We start from the raw sequence: 20,464 nt of genomic DNA on the forward strand, positions 1-20,464 counted from the left end.
TTCTTCGTTGCAGAAAATTTGTTGGTGTTCAGGATTTACTGCCCGATTGGATAGCGACGACACGCCGGGAGACCCGACCCACTGATTTTGTCGACGCTGTGGTTGGCGAGCCGCGCAGTTGGCGCGGTAACACCAAACATGAAAAGTGGCGTCATAGTAACCTTTATAAGAAATATTGAAGCGGGATGCCGAAATAAGAACAGCACTTCTGAACTGACATTTTTCTAATTAAATTCGCGTAATCACACCCACAGGGGTCATTACACGGCCAAGGGAGTCCACACTTTTATGTGCACAAATAATCTCACAAACTCACAATCTCAGAAATAATCTCACAAATCAATTCAGTGTCCCTTCAGGACACGGGACAATGTTTACAAATGTCTCAAGTTTCCGTTTTACTTCCTTAACTATACCACTTTTGTTTATCACGTTTTTGGTTACTATTCCTAATAGTGACCACGTTTTATAAATAGAAAAACAACCGGTGTGTGGGGCAGCGCCGCAAGGAGGTGCCAGGGCATGCCCCCCTGATATTGTGCACACTAATAAAAGCTGATTTATGCTTCGACAATAAGAATAAATTACAGTGATGAAGGGGTATGTCAAAATATTTATCTGTAGTGTTTAGCTGTTTGCGAGCTTTGAAAGCTGCTATATAATGGGAATGCAAGTTGCGAACATTCCGTAGTTCTTCAAGTTGTAAGAAAGTTATTGGATAGGTAGAATAACATTTGTTTTCTTCATTCCTTTCTCCTCATAAGCCTGTGCTAGAAGTTAAAAAATACGTCATGATGACCTAGTATTGATTTCATCTTCTGGCAGTTGCTGTCATATTATGGCCAGTTATGCACTGGACAGCTAAGCCACCGTCACCAACGTTTGCTTTTCTGTATCGAACGAACGAGGAATATTTATTAGTAGGGACGGCGCAAGGCTGAATAGGATTAAGGTAGGTTCGAACAAAAAAGGCATCAGTAATGTCCTAACCTAGAGGAATCATTGACGGAACACCATAACGCCTCTAACGTTACTTTAGGCAGCTCTTTGGACGTATCCAGACCTGGTATGCTCGAGTATTATTCTGTATACTTATCTCTGTAGCGCTCATAAAATATCGCTGATATCTCTACTATATACAGAAGTTAATTATGCCATAAAGATTTCTTTCATGTGCTTATCCAGGCCGCCGAGCATTTGGTGATATAGACAGCGGTCTCCCGGAAACTGGCCCTCAAAGCGGTGGAGGTAACAAGCCTCCACCTGGCCGCGCTCCTGAAGCAGGCCCCGTCCCGAAACCGGAAGCATTGCCCCCTCAGCCTTCTCCGGTGGTTCCTGCGCCTGGCGGTGTGCCGCCGGGCGTCCAACCAGGTAAATTAAACATTTTGCACCACACAAAATGTAAATCTTAGGTCTGTGAATCTCATGCCACACAAGTGATCATTGAAACCCAGCATACACTTTCAAAAGAAGAAAAGTAAGTCATAATTTTTGACCTCTTCCTTAAGCACAGGCAGATTTTCATGAACTAGCTGTTTTTTAATATTTAATGTCCAGGAAGGTAAAATTTTTATGGGCATATATCTCGAGCAATGCTAAATGTGTTCCTTTAAAAATGCTAATTGTCTGTGCCTAAAATACTCAAAAAAATCTGTGTTCTCAGACGTCGCATTGGTAAAATGCAATCAAAATTAGAGACTAAAATATTCTACAATTAATTTATTCTAGGCCCTGCTCAACCAAGTGAAAGACCTGGAATTGGAAGACCAGGCATGGGACCGGCGCCGAGCGACTTGGGTGGCGATTTTGCGGGACCCTCACCATTTAGCCCTGGCGGCCCTGGAGCAAATATTTTTTCAGGTTTGTAGGACCGAAAATACTAAGATAACCATAAATTGCTACCAGATATAATTAGTTTCAACTCGATATGTTTGGAATATTGTTCTCAAGTATATTCAACAGAGCTAAATTTACATCGTTCATTTTTTAATGCTTGAGGAGGTAGTAAAAGAGAACCGTAAATAATAGGCATTCTTTGTCGGAAAGTCTGCTTCTGAACAAATCACCTCATGCGTACGTGAGTACGATTTCTGTCTGGAGCTTAAAAAATCCCGAATTTACTAATGAATTTTTTGTACTACAACATTTAAGAATAGATACTTCACTTATGACATTTTGAACCGGCAGTCCCTGCAGGCGATAATTACTTGTGAGAGTAATAAATGCAGTGGAAAACATAGGAAGATGGAAACTGGCTGCCTGACTGATTGCTTCGTTGCAACTGGCGTCGTTAAAGTTTCTGCAACGTTTGCCACGTAATGCCAACCCCGCTTCCCCTTGTCTTCTTCGACACCCTTCACATCTATTCCCACTCCTCCCGTTCGCCTGTTTTTGTCCTCGCGCTTCCCTTCCCCTGCCTTTCCATTTCTATTCTCCGTTTACCCTCTTCATTCCGTGATTAATAAAATTTCATTTACCATTTATTCTCCTCCGTCCTGTTTCTCTGCTCTCCTATCTTTTCACTATCTCAGGCCGCGCCTCTATTGCTTTTCTTCCTTAATTTTTCATTTTCGCCTGCTTCCTCCCATATTAATTTCCCTTACCACTTACCGTACTTGTCTTCCTCGTTCCGTTTCTCCCTATGTCCCCCTCTCTCTTCTGCACACTCTCTCCCCTAATCTTCTCTCCCTCCCTTAAACCGAGATATTTTGGTCTGTCTGTAAGTCTGTTTGTCTATCTGTCTGTGACCCGAGTCAGCCACCCGGCCAAAGTAAAAAAAGGCCTCCGCTATAGGCTTATATAGTCACAGCTAAATCTGCCCGTCTAAGTCCGGTGTAATATTCATGTGTCACCATTCTTGAAGAAGAACAAGACATTACGCAAATATAAGAATAGAAAAGAATAGATATGTAATATTTGCAGTATTCTTTTATAAAAAATTATAATGCTTGATTTTTGCGAAATGAAATACTGCATCCACTGGAGAAAAAAATTCACTTTGCTGTCGCCTGCTGTCGCCCGCGCCATTATAGCTTCTGGCGGCATTTTGAAAAATCAAGCTGCAACAGTTACGAACGGTTCCACTAGATAGGCTCCACGTTCTGCTTAGAATGCACGTAGACTAGGGAAACGCGGTGCTATTGAAGTAGGGCGCCTCAACTCACTCGCGTCTCCGCCGTACGACAGCGCTGGCATCCAGGCACCCGGCCTGGAGGAGTGGAACGCGGTAAATTTAAATCTACTTGAGCCAAACGTTAGCCAGTTTCCCTTGAGAGGAGCACGACGAAAGAGGAACAGGATGAAAGGTGAGCGGAAAACCAAATGGAGGAATTTACTTGGCAAATGTCGGCAAAGACTATCGTCCTTTGTCGACATTTGCGACGAAGGGAGCAGATATGCTGCCAATTTTTTGTCTTGTTTTCCGTCCCTTCTCAGCCTCCTCTCTTTTAAATGCAGAGCATTTCAGTAACTCACGATGTCACCCGCGTTGGCGTCCGTAGTCCGCACGCTCACTGCGCATGCGCGTCGAGTCGAGGCGAAAGCGAACACTCTCTCGCGAGGGGCATTGGATTGGATTCGAACACTCTCTCGCGAGGGGCATTGGATTGGATTCGATTGAATTGGCTTGGATTGGATTGGATTGTCTTGGCTTGGCTTGGCTTGGCTTGGCTTGGATTGGATTGGATTTGGATTGGATTGGATTGGATTAAAGTGGATTGTGTTGGATTGTGTTGCGTCATAGCCGCGGCAGACGCGCTTGGGCCGGCGCATGTGCAGTACTCTCTCTTCCGCGGTTTCCTCTCCTTCGTGCACGCTGCGCATATAACCTGTGTGCCGTTCTCCGGCCAAGCAACATCCGCGGTTGGCTCAAACACCTAGAGTCCACGCCGCTTTACAAGTACGCCAACGTCGTCGACTGGGACCGGCTTACGCAGTCCCCTCAACGTATATAAGCGGCGGAGCGCGCGTTCGGAATTCAGTCAAGGGCGTCTTTGCTTGGCTTACGCTTGACGTGACGCTTTGCTTGACTCGAGTAGATGCGACGCATTTACTCGAGTTCCCCCCGTGGGAAGATGCGGGCGGCTTTTCTTGGATATTGTGGTCCAGTTGTGGGTAACGCCGGACACTGTTAGCTCATAAGAGAACCAAGAGACCCTCATCGGGTCACTGGTGTGTGCATAGGGATATCTGGGCCACGGCGAATAATGCCATGAAATGCTGAACGAAGGGTTACTGGAAGTTTGTGGGGATTCGTGCTTACTTGATAAAGGTGGGTTACGTAACCAGCGAGTCTCTACTGCTTTTTTCCTCTTGTTTCACGAGATCGTGGAAAACCGTTTCTGAACGTAAACGGTTGTCACGTCGAAAACATGGTACTTAGAATGAGGCTATACAGCTTTCACAAAATAGCAGGACATTGTTCTTAGTTTCGAATTTTTGTATTTTTTTTCCCCAAAAGTAGAACTCCGCGAAATATAAAGGCAACTGACGTAACAAGACACTCTGATTGACCCTGTTTCATATCCATTGATACGTCAATGAGTAAATTCGAAACCTAGGCGTCTCATGAGTTGTCCCCGATAAATTGAATTTCTGCACCGCGTAGTTACGCTTCCGGGTCGTATGCATTAGCACTAAACAAACCACATCCAGGATTCCTTTAGATTTCAGTTCATTGTCTCAGAGAATGCAAGGTGCCCACATTAGTTTTAATTTCACCCTAATGCTGACCGCGTCAGAATCGTGTCTTTTTTTGAACCACGCGAATAAGAAAACGAACTGCTCCTTTTTTAGGATTCTGTAAGTTCTGCTACCTTTGTAAATTTTGAATGCAGTTGATGGAAGGCTTTCGAAAAGCTGAAACGTGTATAACAGACAACTAACCGTAGGAATGTAGCCGTGTTTCGTTACTTGTGTTTCCTGATTTGTTTTGTCTAATTACCTGCTACACAGTTTAGGTGTAGAATCCAGAGCTTCTGATGACATTTTCTCCTCGCCGACAGCCACAGTCCCCACTTCTGTTGACTCACTATCGCCTAACTCACAACGGCTCAGCTAGCATCGCTTGTTTTCATAAAGTTTCTCTCTACCTCTATCTATAGCATAGCTTGAGAAAGGGGGATATTTTAGAAGTTATGCAAAGATTTTCAGGGTATGTTTCTTCAAATAGTGTTGAATTGCATTCTCTTATAACTGAGCGTAGAAGCGATATGTTCACACAAACGTTCGATACCTGGTGAAGTTGTCACATCCCAAATAGTAATTACGTAGGGAATGAAGAAAAGATAATTGAAGTCCCGTAAGCTTAGTCCTATAAAAAAATGAACACAAAAAGTTTCAAAGGGCATAAAACCGACAGAGATCTCAGTTGGTCTCCGGTTTATCCGTTAGTTAATGTGTGGCAGATGTGGGGCAAAAACTTCCAAAAGTTTAACTTTGCGCATTTCGAGCGACTATTGTTTGATACATTTACTCATAAAATCGCCTAAGAAATGCACAGACACAAACATAAAATTGTGCGCTTCCAGGGGTGCTAGAGTTTGCGCTAAGCGTTCTTGATCTATTTGCTGATTTTTGCACCATTGATTGATTGATTGATTGATTGATTGATTGATTGATTGATTGATTGGTTGATTGATTGATTGATTGATTGATTGATTGATTGATTGATTGATTGATTGATTGATTGATTGATTGATTGATTGATTGATTGATTGATTGATTGATTGATTGATTCAATAATGGGGTTCAACACACCGACGCTTCACAAGTGATGAGCGCGCAGCAGGGAAGGGCTCCGGATTAATTTTGACCACCTGGGGATATTTAACGTACGCTTAAATGTGGAACACACGGCCGCTTTTGTTCTTGGCCTTCATCAGAAAAGCGGCCGCCGTGGCCAGGAACCGAACCCGCGTCTTCGGGCACAGCAGAACAACGCCTTAGCCTCTGAACCACCACGGAGGGTACCTTCTGCTAACAGCTAACTACATGTATACAAACGTCCATTTCTAACTAAACGCAATACACATTTTGGAAGTGTAGTTTTTAACGGCGCCGTGCGTTATGGTGCGTTTTATGCACGTATAGAGCTTATAACCGAATACAAATATATGAGCATATGTGTTGGAGGGAATGGAGCTTTCTGCAGCTTGAAATAATTATATAAGTCACTTTTGTCCGAACAAGCTACGCCAGCGAAACAATACTACGACCGTGGACGTATACCCAACGGCTACTATGAACCCTGTCCACCGTAGTCCGGAAACAGTTTACCCAATATTTTCGTTATCTTTAACAAAAACAATTCTTTCTTCAAGCTGCCGCCGAACTTGCAAAAATGTTTCGCCGAATGCCTCAGCTTTGTGCACCTTTGGTACGCGCACTCTCCAGGATTTGAATACGGCGGCGGCTTTCGCGGAAGAGGGCCCTCTGGTGGACGCTTACGTGGTCTCAGCTCCGGCGTAGGCCCTGGCCCTGCGGCTGCGGGAGCAGAACCAGGACCAATGCCGGCTGGTCCAGGTGGGGCTGTAGGGCCAGCCGGCGTGCAACCAAGCATTGGCGGCCCAGGTTGGTAAAAACCGCATTTGGATGTGTACCTAGGATTGCGGTCTCTATTAGTTTCGTCAATATAGTGGGCACAATGTATTACTTAGGAGTAAGTACTCCGTACGTGTGAGATTTTAATGGCAGCAGGCGCGAGATACATGAGATACATATGTATTTTTGATGTTCTCCAATCTGTTAAAATGAATAACCAGTTACTACGATAATATAATAGGCGAAAATCTAAGCAAATTTGGTCGCACAAACTATTATTGGAGCCAGAAGACTTAAGCGGACAGGAAGATAGGGAATCGAGCTTCAACGTGCAGCGTGAACTCTCCCGTTGAAGTGTGCTTAAGCCCTGCTTTTTTGCAGAATTACTTAGTTCGATAGCCTGTTATTGTCACCTATAAACATTCAGCGATGGCCATCTGAAGACAGATGCTTTTGTAAAAAATTTGTAAGCAATTTCTGATGCGTTCTGCCATGAACAAAAATGTGGTTAACCTATGTGTCCACATTCCCAGACACAAGGAGATATATTTGTGTTCTATTTGTATTCTGCTTTTACATCAATCTACATTTGTATTGGACACTTTTGTAACAATTGTGGTTCCCTCTTGATAAATTCTAACAGCAGGACAACAGGCGACGTTATTTGCGCGTGATTTTGTAAAAATTCGACCCGTCATCACATTTTTGGTGGTCAGACCGGCAATATTGTATCATATATAAATACATTTTTAGTGAACCACCATCTCAACTAAGTACTTTCGTAGGAAACCAGAACACCTGTTTGAAAAGTGAATCGTATATATGCTGAAAAATTTAGCGTTAGGTTGATCACAACTAATTACTGCATGTTTACATCTGGTGAGAGACGTACCTTGAAAACTTGATAATGAAGGTATGTTTGGTGAAAATATAATTTCAGAGAACTATTACAACCAGAAAGTAGCTATATCAAATCTGGACATAAAATAGCTCCAATGAAAGACTTGCGCCGCATATTTACTTTTCTTGTTCTTGGCCAACTTTAGCCTTTCAGATGTTTCCAGAAATCGTTCAGGACTTTGTTTCTGTTTAAAAAAAAATTGAAACTTTCACCCCGAATAAATCTTTTACTTGAATGAATCTATTTTCTTTGTGACCTGTCGGCATTGCATTGTCTGCTCCGTTTCTGTTGAGTCATTCTTAAAGCATCCGCCCAGCTTCAACAACTACGTTCATTAATTTATCTGAATTAATTGACGATTCCCTACACAGTTGATCATTGGCAGCGGCAGATTGCGCTTGCCATCAAACATCAATGGCACGTTAACCCCCCCCCCGCCTTCTTTGTTACAAATAGGAGATGCGGGACGTCCTTTATCACTTTACTGCCCACATTTTACTACAGTGATACACTTAAAAAAGTTCAAATATTTTTCTAACAAATGGCTGCTTTCTCTACAGCATGTATAAGCCTTTTTCATTCAAATAGTGCCGAACAGAGGTGGAGGAGGAGTAGGAGGGGAAGCATCTCTGCCTGGTGGAGCCCCAGGTGAAAGCGGTGCTTTACCATCACCTGAAGGACCAGCTCCGGGCCCTGGCCCTGCAGGAGGCATGCCCACAGGTGCGCCGCGAAATCGTTATAGAACTGGTGGATTGAAGTGGCAACTGCCAAGATTAAACTTTTAGCTTGAATTTAGTTCTCTAAGAATTGTTGAAGCTTCCGTCTGTAAGTGACAGACACTTGTAGTAGAAGACCCCCAGCCTAATAGGAGACAGCGTACAGAACTTAAAACACCATCAGATGCAAAAAATACTACCTTTGACGCGTAAAAATATATTATATTATTTAACATTCGTCTTACACATGATAGAAGAAAACTGAACGCAGCTAACATTACAAAATCTCTAACGCCATGATGTTTCCATTGGCAACAGGTTCGGCGTGGGCATGTTCATTTTCTTCAGGTCGTGTAAATGGTGGCGGCACGATAGAGGGGCCGCCGAGAGGTGTAATCGGAGGTTGGTTTTAGTTTGCTTGTTAAAACGGTGCGAAACTATCTCGTAGGTCAGTGGCTCTCAAATGGGGGTCCACAGACCCCAGGAGGTCCGCAAGAGCATTTCAGGGGTCCGCGAGGCCTCCCTCAAAACCTTTTTTCACTTTTTCCCCAACCCTTCTTTTCTCGATTTTGCCAGCACTTGCTTGCACTGCAAAAAGGTGGCTTCGCCGCATCACACATTTAGCTTCACCACGTGCACATATTTTAACATCTGCTTTTTTCACTTCACGCCAGCTGTGAGAAGGAAAAAACAGGCAACATATAGGTGCTTGGAAGACTTTTGAATTCAAGAGCAAATTGTTTAACATTATGACGCGCATCTTCATTAACGTCAAGCAGAAAAGCCGGGCATTGGATAAGTGTGTGGGTGACATAAACTGCAAGTGCAAATTGTTTGGCATCATGGACACCGATTAACATATGCTCTATCGGGGGGTCCCCCATCGCTTTTGCAAGCCCAAAAGGGGTCCCTGGGGCAGTCATGGCTGAGAACCACTGTCGTAGGTTATTATTGCCTCTGTGGTCTCGCAAAGAGCACACGTCTAAAAAGGTAGTCTTGGTGCCCTCAAAATGGTATTGGAGATTATATTACTGTATTGTTTTCTCTTCTTAGTCACACAAGTATTAACGGCGCAGTTTTTTCTACTAACGCCTGCGTTCTGTGCAAGAACCCAAGGTTTTTAAAATGACCGAAATGGTGTTATTTACTTTAGTAACCTAAGCCCCGAATAGAGTCAACATTTGTTCGGTAGAGGCCTAGGTATGTGTAACCAAAATGCGTTATTTAAATAAATAAACTGCAGCTTGGTTTTAAAGAAGTAAATGTATTCATCTTGGTGGTTTATCAAGAGCAAACCAAAAAGAAGTGGTTGCCCTTTTAGTTTCTACATTTGCATGAATGAGGTTATAAATGTTAAGACCAACATGTTTTTCTTGCTATCACCAGAGATACAAAATGGAGAATTACAAATATATTGCAACAAAGGTAAACCATCTCCATTATAGGAAGCTCCGTTGACACGGTCAAGCCACGTGAACGCGATTGGTATGCATAATCAATTGTGTTTTCTACTTGCTTTTGTGCCCGAGAAAGCAAATCATCAATGTAGCCGTCAGGTGTCTTCTTAAACCAACTATCTTATCGTATCGGAATGGATGATAATTAGGAGAGAAACCGAACTCTAGGTATTTGTCTAATCCTCAGTAACGCCATGTCGAACAGTTATTTGTAAAATATGGACAATGACGTGCTCACAGCCGAATGAACACATACCCTTAGAGAAAAAAAACTAGCGTAGCTAGCACTAATGGTTCAAGGCTGCAGAAACGACGACCTGGTATCCCCTCTTCCTTCGTCGATACCCGGCTGTCGTACCTCTCATGGATTTCCGAACTTGCCGCACAAAGTTCTGCATGACTGGCAGGCCAAAATAGTTTTGTCCGCGATCTTCCACATCTCTCGCAAAGTAGACAGCGTCAGCACGCGATACAACTCGCGGCAAACGCATTCGCGAATTAGGCGTCTCTGCTCCTCCCATAAGAAGCGAACGCACGTGAATTGTCGAGGAGTACAGCACGGAAGAGATCACGCCACCGAAGCTGGGTAGAGTGTTCTCCAAAGTCGAGCTTGCCTACGCCGGACGCTCCTCACGGGGCGGACGCTTATGTGCGCTCGGTATTTTATCTTACTACTTGAAAGCGCGGGAAGATTAAGGACGCCATCTCATGCCTTTACTTTGAGTCTATGTAAAATGAGCAAAAGAAACATTAATATGCTATGCTATAGGTTAAAATCACATTCGACAGATTACAGGGGTCAGTAGTACAACGTCTTGTGCTATTGGTATCGTATAAAGACATTCGATGTCATCTATGCTCTTAAGCTTCCCGGCCAGTGCTGAAAACCACTCCCAGCGCTGGCTCAGTGGCTAAGGCGTTGTGCTGCTGAGCACGAGGGCACGGGTTAAATTCCCTGTCACGGTGGCTGCTTTTCTGATAGAGGCGCAAAGCAAAAACAGCCGCGTGTTTGCTTTCCTCCACTACGGTGCACCCACCTCATCGCCTGCGTGGCGTCGGCGCATTAAAACATACAATAAATTAATCAGGCAAGCAATCAGCGCTGACGCCCTTTCGAGTGTCTGATAACTCGCAGTGCTGCAGTATTCCTACATACCCCGAACGGATGCTTTGTAAACAAACGTATCAAAGCACTTAGTTCACAATAATACGGGTGTTTTGCTCAAAAACAAATTCGAAACCGTGGGAAATGTTTTTCTCTCCCCGTTGTACTGACAATATAAATTCTGTAAGAACAATCGTCCCTGCGATCTCTAAAGCCATCTGCACTAACATTTTCGCCGACGTACAATTAATGTCATCAGCGGTACACGTAAAAAGATTTCTAACTACAAATCACTGCGTTTCAAACCAAAACGCGGGAGACGTAAGTGGCTCCCGAATATTGACGTAGCGTAGCGCAGCGCCAGATCCGGACTATTGTTGGAAATCAGGTTGCAAATTCATGAGAGGGGATAATAGTGCAGTGAAAGACTATGCTGGCGATCGTCATTGGCACGGCTTCATAAGGCGGGGACCGAATAACTGTGGCGATGCTAAGTCTTTTTTGCAAAAACTGACGTGCCATAGCTATAGCGGCCGACGCGAAAGGCAGTGCCACGTAGCCAGTAGCAGGCGGAGTATGCGCGGCGGGTGCTCAAAATAAGAAATCCAGACGAACCTCTGAGCGGAGCCAATGGCTGCGCGTAGCTCGCAGCGCAAGCGCCCTGACAAGTGCCTCTTCGTTGTTTTGCTCGAGCTTATCCGCTCGTAGCTTCCACAGCGCTTTGAGGTGCAAGGAGTGGGTGAAAGTTCGAAGCCTTATAGACTTTTCCACCCTTTTAAGGGCCGCTTTAAAAAGGCGGATAGTAGCGTCGCGTTTCCTGCTGATATTTCCACAGACGAACTTCAGCCAACATTTGCTGACTATAAGCGAGCTAGGCGATGTTCCGACATCGGGTTGCTATGAACCAAAAAGAAGTGGACCGTGTGCATCACAATACTTGCCGACGCAGGAAATCTTGGGCCAGGTGCTTAGTTAGAAGGCTGCTTGCTTGCATACGATATCAAAACGTAGCTTTGGTTAGGTGGCCCCTGGACTACAGTCTCCATGTTTTTATGAAAACCAAGCGCGGACAGGTGCCTATCAATTTTAAGCTGTTCTTGCTGTGTATTTACGTTTAAACAGCAATGTGAATATTTCCTTAGTAACTTTGCCCTCGCTGCGCATTGAGGATTGAAGCAAAAAATTGATTTAAAACCACATGTTCGCTGCCAAAGCAAGTTGATGCACTAAAATGTAAAAAAAGTTATCTATCGCGGTTTGGAGCTTGCATCAGGCCACACGCGCAGTCCATAAAATTTTAGATTCAAGTAAACTGGATATATGATTTTTCAAAAGTGCACAATTTATTTCTGGTTATGCTACCAGAAAACGGCACTCCCTTATGATTACACCACTTGTTCCACGAAATAACTGTTTTAAGTATTCTGTTTTCACACGTACCATTGTAGATTGGAATGACCTGGCGAATGATGTTGTTTCACTAAGTTCATTATCTTTATTCGAGTCGCACTTGCTTTGATTGTTGTTCTTGTCTTTTGTTTCTATTACCTGCCATCGACTATGTTTCTGTATAACTTTGTGTCATGTTATGTACTCGTTACAAAGATGTAACCCAGCCTGCTAAGGTCTCGTTACGAGATCGCAGTATCTACAAATAAATAAATAAATAAATAAATAAAATATTATATTGTATCTTTTAGGGGCCGTTTCGTTAGTTTTCGCGCTTCGCGAAGATGACTTGGGATGTTAGTGTGGATATATTTGCTACTACTAGCAAGGCTGGCTTAGGTTCATTTAGCAAATAACAAATAGGTTGCACAAATTTAGCACCATCGTGTAGAACAACTCTAGTTACATCATCAAACTTTTCGACATGTATGAGGGATGGACATGGCGTTCGGGCAGTGCGAATACAGCAAGTATTGCACGCGGAATTACAAGCGGAAAATCATTTATAGATGATTTTTGCTTTCTCTAGCCGATTTATTAAGAGTGAGAAATTTACAGGCCAGTGCATGCTTCGTGCTATTTTTGTTCGTAAAATAATAGTTTCAAATTAGAACAGTATATCAAACACCAGAAGCATCGCGAATCTGAGTACTATGTCAGCTTTTATCCCTTTTATTGCATTCAAAATTTGCGGATATTGCTACCGCTGCTGCTAGTTTAAAAACATGACATGCCGATGGCGGTACAGCGCGGCGCTGTAGCAGAAAAAATCCACGGGGAAGGCATCCCCGCACAGGACAGTGTGCCGTGTCATTCGCTGGAAAAGCGCGAGCTCCACGGGGCAGGTTCCTCTTCTCCGAAACAGACTACTAGAAACTTCTTTCGGCGACTCTCTGCAATGTGCAAACGTCGTGTGCTACAGATACTTTGAACGCTTGCAGTTACTGCGCTTGGCGGACATTCGGCTTAAAAGAAAACAATTGCGATTTTTAGAACTTAAACAACCTATTTGGGTCAAATGTGGGCACAGAAACCTTTTATTGCAGTGGGCCTTGATGGCGTACCAGTAACCGATGATCAGAATGCCACAGCAGCAATTATAACGCACGGAAGTTGGGATTCCAGGAGTTAATAAAAATTTATTTCCAGCAAGTCCGCCCAAGTTCACGGAGGTTAATAATATATTCTTTATTCCTCTACCCCGTTTGGGAGCTGTTGGTTCAGATCGACAATGGTATGAAAAATAAAATAGATAATACCAGTGTAACATATTTCAACGCGCTTAGCCAACAGTTTGTCTTAACCTATAATCTAGGTGCCGGAGCTGGTGGTGGTGAGGGTATTCCTGACGGTAACGTGAATGGAAGGGGCGGCCCCGGTATTTCGGTGCAACCAAGTAGACCCTCCTCAGGTGCTGGCTTCCCGGGCGGCCGAATCCCTGGTATGAACGAAGGTTAGTTTGGGTATTTGTGGTTATTTCTAACAGCGTTTGTGGGTATTTCTAACAATGTTGCAGCAACCGTGCAGATTATTTTAAGAGTAAACGTGTTGCAACTTCGAACTTATTAGCTGGAGCTACTCAACTGATGGTATTGTCTATAATACTGCCACTTCGTTCACATGCCCGTTGTAAGGCTCATGGCTTAGAAAAGTCGTAGTGTGGCGTTTAAGAACTCGTTAAGTATTCTGAGGCTGACCATGATTACGTTCCACCACCTTCAGAAACGGTGCATTCATGCACATTATATAACGGGGATTCGGCGTTGGTGGAGCGTTCGCTGCGTTAAGGTTGTGTAGCTGTATGAAGTAAAAAACCAATAAAGAAGGGATGTATATGTACTCTCAAAACAAAACAAGCTCGCAAAGATCGTGGAAAATGGAGTAAAGGAGATGGGAGACACACAGCAAAAAAAAAAAAAAGATTACACAATGTACACTGGACCTACGCTGAAAACTCATTTCTCTCGTACTTTGATAATGGCCAGGCCATTGGATAAGGTAATAGTAAATCTTAGGTCTTTTGTTACAACGTGCGGGGGACATTATACTTGTATGTCAAAGGGAGAAACAGAGAGAGAGAGAAAGAGTCTTTGCTTCGATGAAAGCCTCGCGCGGCATGCATTTGGTTACTTCTGCATTGTTTGGTACTCGAAAACGACATCCTTATAGACACGTTTGCAAATGTGCTAACGCTGTTACAAAATACGCACCCTTTCTACGATTTTTACGTGCCTAATCCCTTTTGCGTAATGTCCTCGTGGTTAACCCCAATCTTGTGCCGTCTGCATTTGTTCTGGCCTTCGGTGCCCAGGTGGCGAAGTGGGAAGACCAGGTGGCTCTACATCTGAAGGTGGTCGTGCAGGCTCTGGAAACCAGCCGGACCTATTAACAGACCCGGACTTTAAAGGTACACCATTGAATTATACCCATGGGCATTGACTTCTTTAACAGGTTAACCGAAAATCTCACTAGCTGAATGTACCGTACTTATTCGAACATTCCGAGCGAAGGATACCGCGTAGGCTTCGTATTTTGATATCCTTGACAGAACACCCAATGTAACCCTATTAACATTACTCGCCTCCAAAAATAACCTTGGTAAAGCAAACGGTAGGAATACAGGTAAACAAGCAACAAGCACCTTAGGCCATAATCACTGACTGGGAAGTGGGACATATGGGACATATGTGCGTTGAGGTAAACCTTCAGAAAGCCTCAACGTCACGCAGTCCCACTGCGCATTCGGCAATGCCACCTAGCACAGCAAAAGCTCGATAAATCAATCTGCAAGGGTTCACATTATTGAAAGTTCCAAATAACGGAGACAAAAACAAAAGCCGAACAGCGCAATTGGGGAGCACTAGCGCAAGCCAACAACTGAATGCTAGGAAAAATTAGGGATTGAAGACTCGATTTTCCTTCGAAGGCGAAAACCAACACTTTTGCTGTAACTACCGAATGTACCGCAAGGGTTCCTTTTCGTGTACACCCCACAACTGGAGGAGATATGGCCGGCATTCCACCCGGTCTCTCATTCCCAGCGATGGCCGCACTGGTGCTTTGCGCGCCCATATATCTGCAGCCACTGGAAGCGACAGTTTCCACGCTTTCCACCGCAGAAATGACGGCCCCGTCAGCCCGCCCCTCACTCTGAATTCGAGTCCACGTGGACGTACCCCGCAAAAGAAACGCTTCTGAAAACGTTTAAGATTATAACTTTAAATATGCTGTTACCCTATTAAAACGTTCTGTACGTTTTTCTCTGCCTTCCGGAGGTGACGCCGCATCGTGTGTAGCCCAAAGGTGTGTCCCACAGGCCGGGGCCAGGCCCCATGTTTGCGGCACAGTGTCGCGTAGTTGGAATTACCTGTGGCGGACGCCGCTCGCATTAGAATTAACGGGTTTTTTATACTCATACTTTTACGGAGCTTTTGCGGGACCAAATCGCAAAGTTCGAAGTGTCCATAAATTTAAATTATTTAGGTTTGAGTTAGCAAGCTTTCATTGTAATAACAGAAACACGGTAAATAAATCATTCGTGTAGGCATTACAAATATGTCTCTGACACAGCTGCCAACTTTTGCATCTATCAGTATGTTAGGCCAGAATCAAATAGAGGCCCGGTTTCCGTTTTCCTGCATTTATTAGGGTGAGTCGCATTTGAAAACATTTTATCGGTTTTGGTGAAATATTGAATCAATGGAGCAGCTTTGGTCAGAATCTTATCCTTGGTGCCTCGTTTACGCTAGCTAATGACACTGACGAGAAGGTTTGACCTGTGTAAAGTACCGAAAAGCACGAAAAAGTAAATATTTTTAAAGAAAACGTTAAAAGAAAACAATTCAAACACTCCCGTTACCGCAAAGACACTGCGAAGCAGTGTGATAGATGAAGTGCGGTAGACTTGGAATTTGCCATGGGGTGATGATAAATTGAAAATATATTGCCCGCCGTGACGCCGTTAGACGTCAATACGCCCTGCACCAAAGCCAGCTTTCACTGACGATGATGATGACTGATCGTGGGTGAAGTGAAAAAACGGAACGCTTCCCGTTGCGGGATGTCAGGTTCGGGACAATAATTATTAGAAGAAACTGAGTGAACGAGAAAATGCGTTTATGTTACACCAAAACCCAAACCAACTACACAAAATAAGCTAAAGAAACAAAAGAACAATGGGCAACTAAACAAAAATCTGGAACTGCCGCAGAGCGATATGGAAAACCGTCAAGAGTTCGAACAGGTGGCAAACGGTCACAGTACGGAAGTGACGGAAAAGGGCGCAGTAGGTGTTTGCTGCTGGATCGGGAAATTCTTACCCCAACTCCCGGAGGCACAGTCGTAGTGTTGCGTTGTTGAAAGGTCCAGGTGACCTGTCGTGGCCGCAGTGGTAGAGCGCGCATGGATCTCCCGTCGTATAGTAGCGAACACAGCTCTCCTGGGGGGTTGCCGTCAGCACTCGTAAGCCACTCGTGTCGGTTGCGGGGGAGAGTTCCTACAGGTTGCGCTTGTGGAGGACCTCTTTGAGCACAGCACGGGTCAAGTCGCCCGACCGCCGTGTATCCCAGTCACACCCCACCATCGGACTCTCTTTTTTTTTATTTTTTCCACTGGACCGCCTTTGCCTTCGGCTGCTGTCGCCGGCAGCTTCCGATTGGCGAGCGGCCGGCGCGAGCTCGGTCTGTGGTCTCGAGCCTACGGCCCCGTAGTCGGGGGAATGACCTTGGTGCCACATGCCCTGCGTCTCCCGTTTCGCCGTTGTCTTCTCTCGACGCGGCGTATATCCAATTGCTATATTTCGACATGGTTAAGGCGGATTGAAAAACCAAGACTACAAGAAAGAATGCGTCTCGACAAGAATGGTGTTGCTCTGCATGCCAGCAGGCTGTCAGCCACAAGTCGTTAGGACTAACTTTCCATTTTGAGGTTTAGAAACTTAGACCTGACGTCACATCACTAACACCTCAAACCGCCAAAGCTTCGGTGGACCGACACTGGTGAACAGCGAAAGGAGGTTCAGGATGCCAAAGGGAATCTAAACAAGCAAAGGTAATTTCTGAGGCGGCAAGACTGCAAATAACTGTTTCACAGCGCGAATGCGTCTCCGAAACGACATGCGGAAATACGCATCTGACGCATTCTTGAGCCGGATAGAAGCATTCGCAGAGGGCTGTTCCTCAAGTTTTCGAGGGAAAGGAATGCGATGGAAACTTTTTCTTTGGAATTCCACAATGAGCCTTGCATTTAAATATTTACCCGCCTCACACTCACAATACGAACCATACAGTAGGTAGAGAAACAGTGATTGCTTCTGTAGAACCACAGAATAGTGACAGAAACAAAAGTAAATAAAGTAATAAAATACTTCATTGCTCTTTTCACTAACGGGAAACCGCAGTGATTTAAACAAAAAGCTCAGGAAGGTCTCGATTGGCTTCACTTGTGAGCACTTCTTTTACAGGCATAGAACAACACAAGCTATTGCGGATTTCCCTGATGCTTTTTTTTCTCGTCGCTCAGTTCCCAATACACCTTTAATAACTGATAGGAATAATTATGCTACTTCAAGTTCCTCACCTAGAACGCCATCAAAATAGTTCTCTGCGCCTAGCCCCACCCTTTTAATGATAGAAAAAATACAAAACGCTGCAGAACGTGCCCCACTGCGCCGTCTAGAGAAACGCAGGCAGGCGTTCCCAATGAGCAAGGTGAAGTAAATAGTGGCAGAAAGTTCCAACACGTTGGCTCTTTCTGGGGGCAACGTGCTCTGTTGAGCGACGAACCGGCACACAATATTCTCGATCGCAATGGAGCCTTTTGTTCGGCATCTGTACTTCTTAGTTTATAACCGATAGCGTAGAATCGTACTTACCTTTCGGCGAAAGAAAACCTTTGTTTGATAACTCTGCCGGTCAAAGAACGCAGTCTGCTCTTTTGTTTTGCTTGTTGTGCCTGCATTCCAAAATAACGCTTTCGAATTAAGTTTATTGACCGTTGTCACAGCCGTGGAAAGCGTTCACAGGGCTTTTTGGCGCCACATCATACAGAATGCTGCAAGTTTACAGTGCCTCTCTCCCGTTTGTGCATCTTCTAGAATTTGAACGGGAAATGAACGATCACATAAGAGAAAGCGAAGATGGCTTTACGCGCCCTGGAGGCCCAAGGGGAAATGGAGGCTCCATTCTTGGTGGAATGCCAGGGGCCCCCGATACAGAAGGAGGCATGACTGGCGGTATTTCAGGTGGCTCTTCAGGTGGTAGCCTTGAAGGTAAGGGACTACTGTGAAACCGTGAGTGGATATGCAACAAGTTTTCTCGCAGCTGGTATTTAGGTGGTGAATGCAGTTTTAGCCAGCGCTCTTCAATACATTTTGTCTAGAGTCATTGTGAGCACATCTGCGTTTACTATTCCTAAAAGTAGTTTTTCAGGGACAACTCGTACAAATGGTGCACATTGTGTCGCAATCAGACTACTGCTTCTTGAAGCAAACTCAGGTCATGAAAAGCGCCCTTGGTCTGTCTTACTGAAAAAAGAGTTCGCAATTACTCTATTCAAAAATTATAGTGAAGTCACCTGCTCCTGAAAATGTCAATATAAACTTAAAAAGTATGGTATATGATTTTGTATGCTAAACTTACTATGATGACAATGATAACAACGACGAACGATTTTGACAACCTAACCATTTAGATAAAATGGTTGTCCTTGGTGAAAGGTTCCTTAGTCTCCTGACAGTATTTCGAGCGACCAAAAAACGATGAAAGAAGGAACGTTCCACTAAGTCATTTATTATTACTGAAATGTTTCAAAGCTTGCCTTAAGTCATCCAAAGGCAAACTCATTCATTGCATGACAAAGCCGCCGTCAATACGCACACCTGCTACTAGGTACGAAAGCCTGCTTCAGCACGTGCCTCGTTTCTGTGCAACAGCAGCGATAGGATGAATTGTATTACTAGTGTTGGTAAACGAAAGGGTTTTAATGAAGTGAGGTTTGAAGGTCATTTGCCTCATATAATCGATTTAAAATGTTTGCAGAAGATGCGGCTTCCCAAAATGTAAAATGTAAAATTAAACATTGATGATATCGATGCAACTCTTGTAAACATTGATGAAAATGTAGCTTAGAGCATACAGTGTGTTTTTTATTGGGTTGCTACAGTGAAAGTGAAGAAGGGAGTTTAAAAAATAGTCAAACACGGCCACCAAACAGGATTTTGAGCTCTGGTAGCCACGCTGCCGTACTGGCAGGCATTCGCCAAATTAGGACGAAAAACGGGGATTATTCTCAATCCAACAGCCAAGAAAATATCTTTTGGGCGAGGTTACCATTTTCTTTTGAGACAACTTGACTGCTTTCCTATCAAAGTTCACACCGAGCCTCAAATACATTGGTAGGCTAGCTTTCTATAGAGCTAGGTGCGAAGCCTTCCGCCACCCTGCATTTTTCTCATTGCTTATAACAATCGTCTGCAATGGCTATTTAGTCACCGCTTATTGCGGTAACCCTGGCGCTGAGAGGGTGTCAGGATTAGTTGTAGTTCTGGAAAATTTTAGGTTGTGCTTTTGGGTTTGGACATCTTGACGTGAGGATGTTACTGCCAGTTGCAATTCTTGCACTTAGTAAAATTTGAGTTAAGGGGGTATTCGTACCAGCCTGCGGTGAGACAAAAAGCGCAAGCCAACAAATATCCTTTGAGAACATTGTGAGCTGGAACTTTGGCTATTGTTGTAATCATATGTGTGAACTACAGCAAGAATTTGTTGCGGCTTCCCGTATAGTCTATAGTAGACGCGGCGCAAAAGAGCAGCCAGTGCTAGTATAATAATCGATCCCTTGCATCATGCACGCCGCTTGTGAGGTTTCAGTGTATAAAATAACAGATTCGTCTGTGAAATTTCTCTACCGGCCACCTGTTAACCCTTCCGTGATCTTTGTAGCCATTTATGTGATGTCTTTTAAAAGTCTAAATTATTACCAACAAAGTGCTTAGCGGAGCAGTGTGACAAGCAGGGAAATGGTAGCTGGTGGCATTTGGCATAATTGCTTGGCTAAGGCTTCGCCGTGTATAACAAAAGCGCGCCACGTACGGTCCCCGTATTTTATTTATTTTCAACTTTGATCTAGAATAAAGTTGCCCATAGAGCGAGGGCGGACAAATACGTGTTCGAGGGGCTAGGTCCATGGCCGTGATCCATGGGTTGAGTTCACCAGCAACGCTTTCCAAAAAACAGGTGGAAAAGGGTGGTTTTTGTTTTTACTTCCGAACGTAGGAGTGTCCTTTCGATAGGCTCTT

General features: G+C 44.2%; 1 protein-coding gene across 1 annotated transcript in view; it reads left to right on the plus strand.

Moving 5' to 3' along the window:
- Positions 1-18,436, plus strand: part of LOC144150945 (uncharacterized) — a gene marked incomplete at its 3' end in the record, with an annotated part of 32,815 nt that extends 14,379 nt beyond the window's left edge. Inside the window, exons 3-9 of the mRNA XM_077682252.1 lie at positions 1,186-1,371; positions 1,729-1,860; positions 6,394-6,570; positions 8,030-8,161; positions 13,484-13,621; positions 14,480-14,575; positions 18,263-18,436. Coding sequence (XP_077538378.1) covers positions 1,186-1,371; positions 1,729-1,860; positions 6,394-6,570; positions 8,030-8,161; positions 13,484-13,621; positions 14,480-14,575; positions 18,263-18,436 — 1,035 coding nt within the window. The remainder of the gene's footprint in view (positions 1-1,185; positions 1,372-1,728; positions 1,861-6,393; positions 6,571-8,029; positions 8,162-13,483; positions 13,622-14,479; positions 14,576-18,262) is intronic.
- Between the last annotated feature and the right edge of the window lie 2,028 nt (positions 18,437-20,464).

Source organism: Haemaphysalis longicornis, unplaced genomic scaffold (genome assembly GCF_048455015.1).
Source record: "Haemaphysalis longicornis isolate Haplotype H1 unplaced genomic scaffold, Haemaphysalis longicornis Haplotype H1 scaffold_81, whole genome shotgun sequence".
NCBI classification, from domain to species: Eukaryota; Metazoa; Arthropoda; class Arachnida; order Ixodida; family Ixodidae; genus Haemaphysalis; species Haemaphysalis longicornis.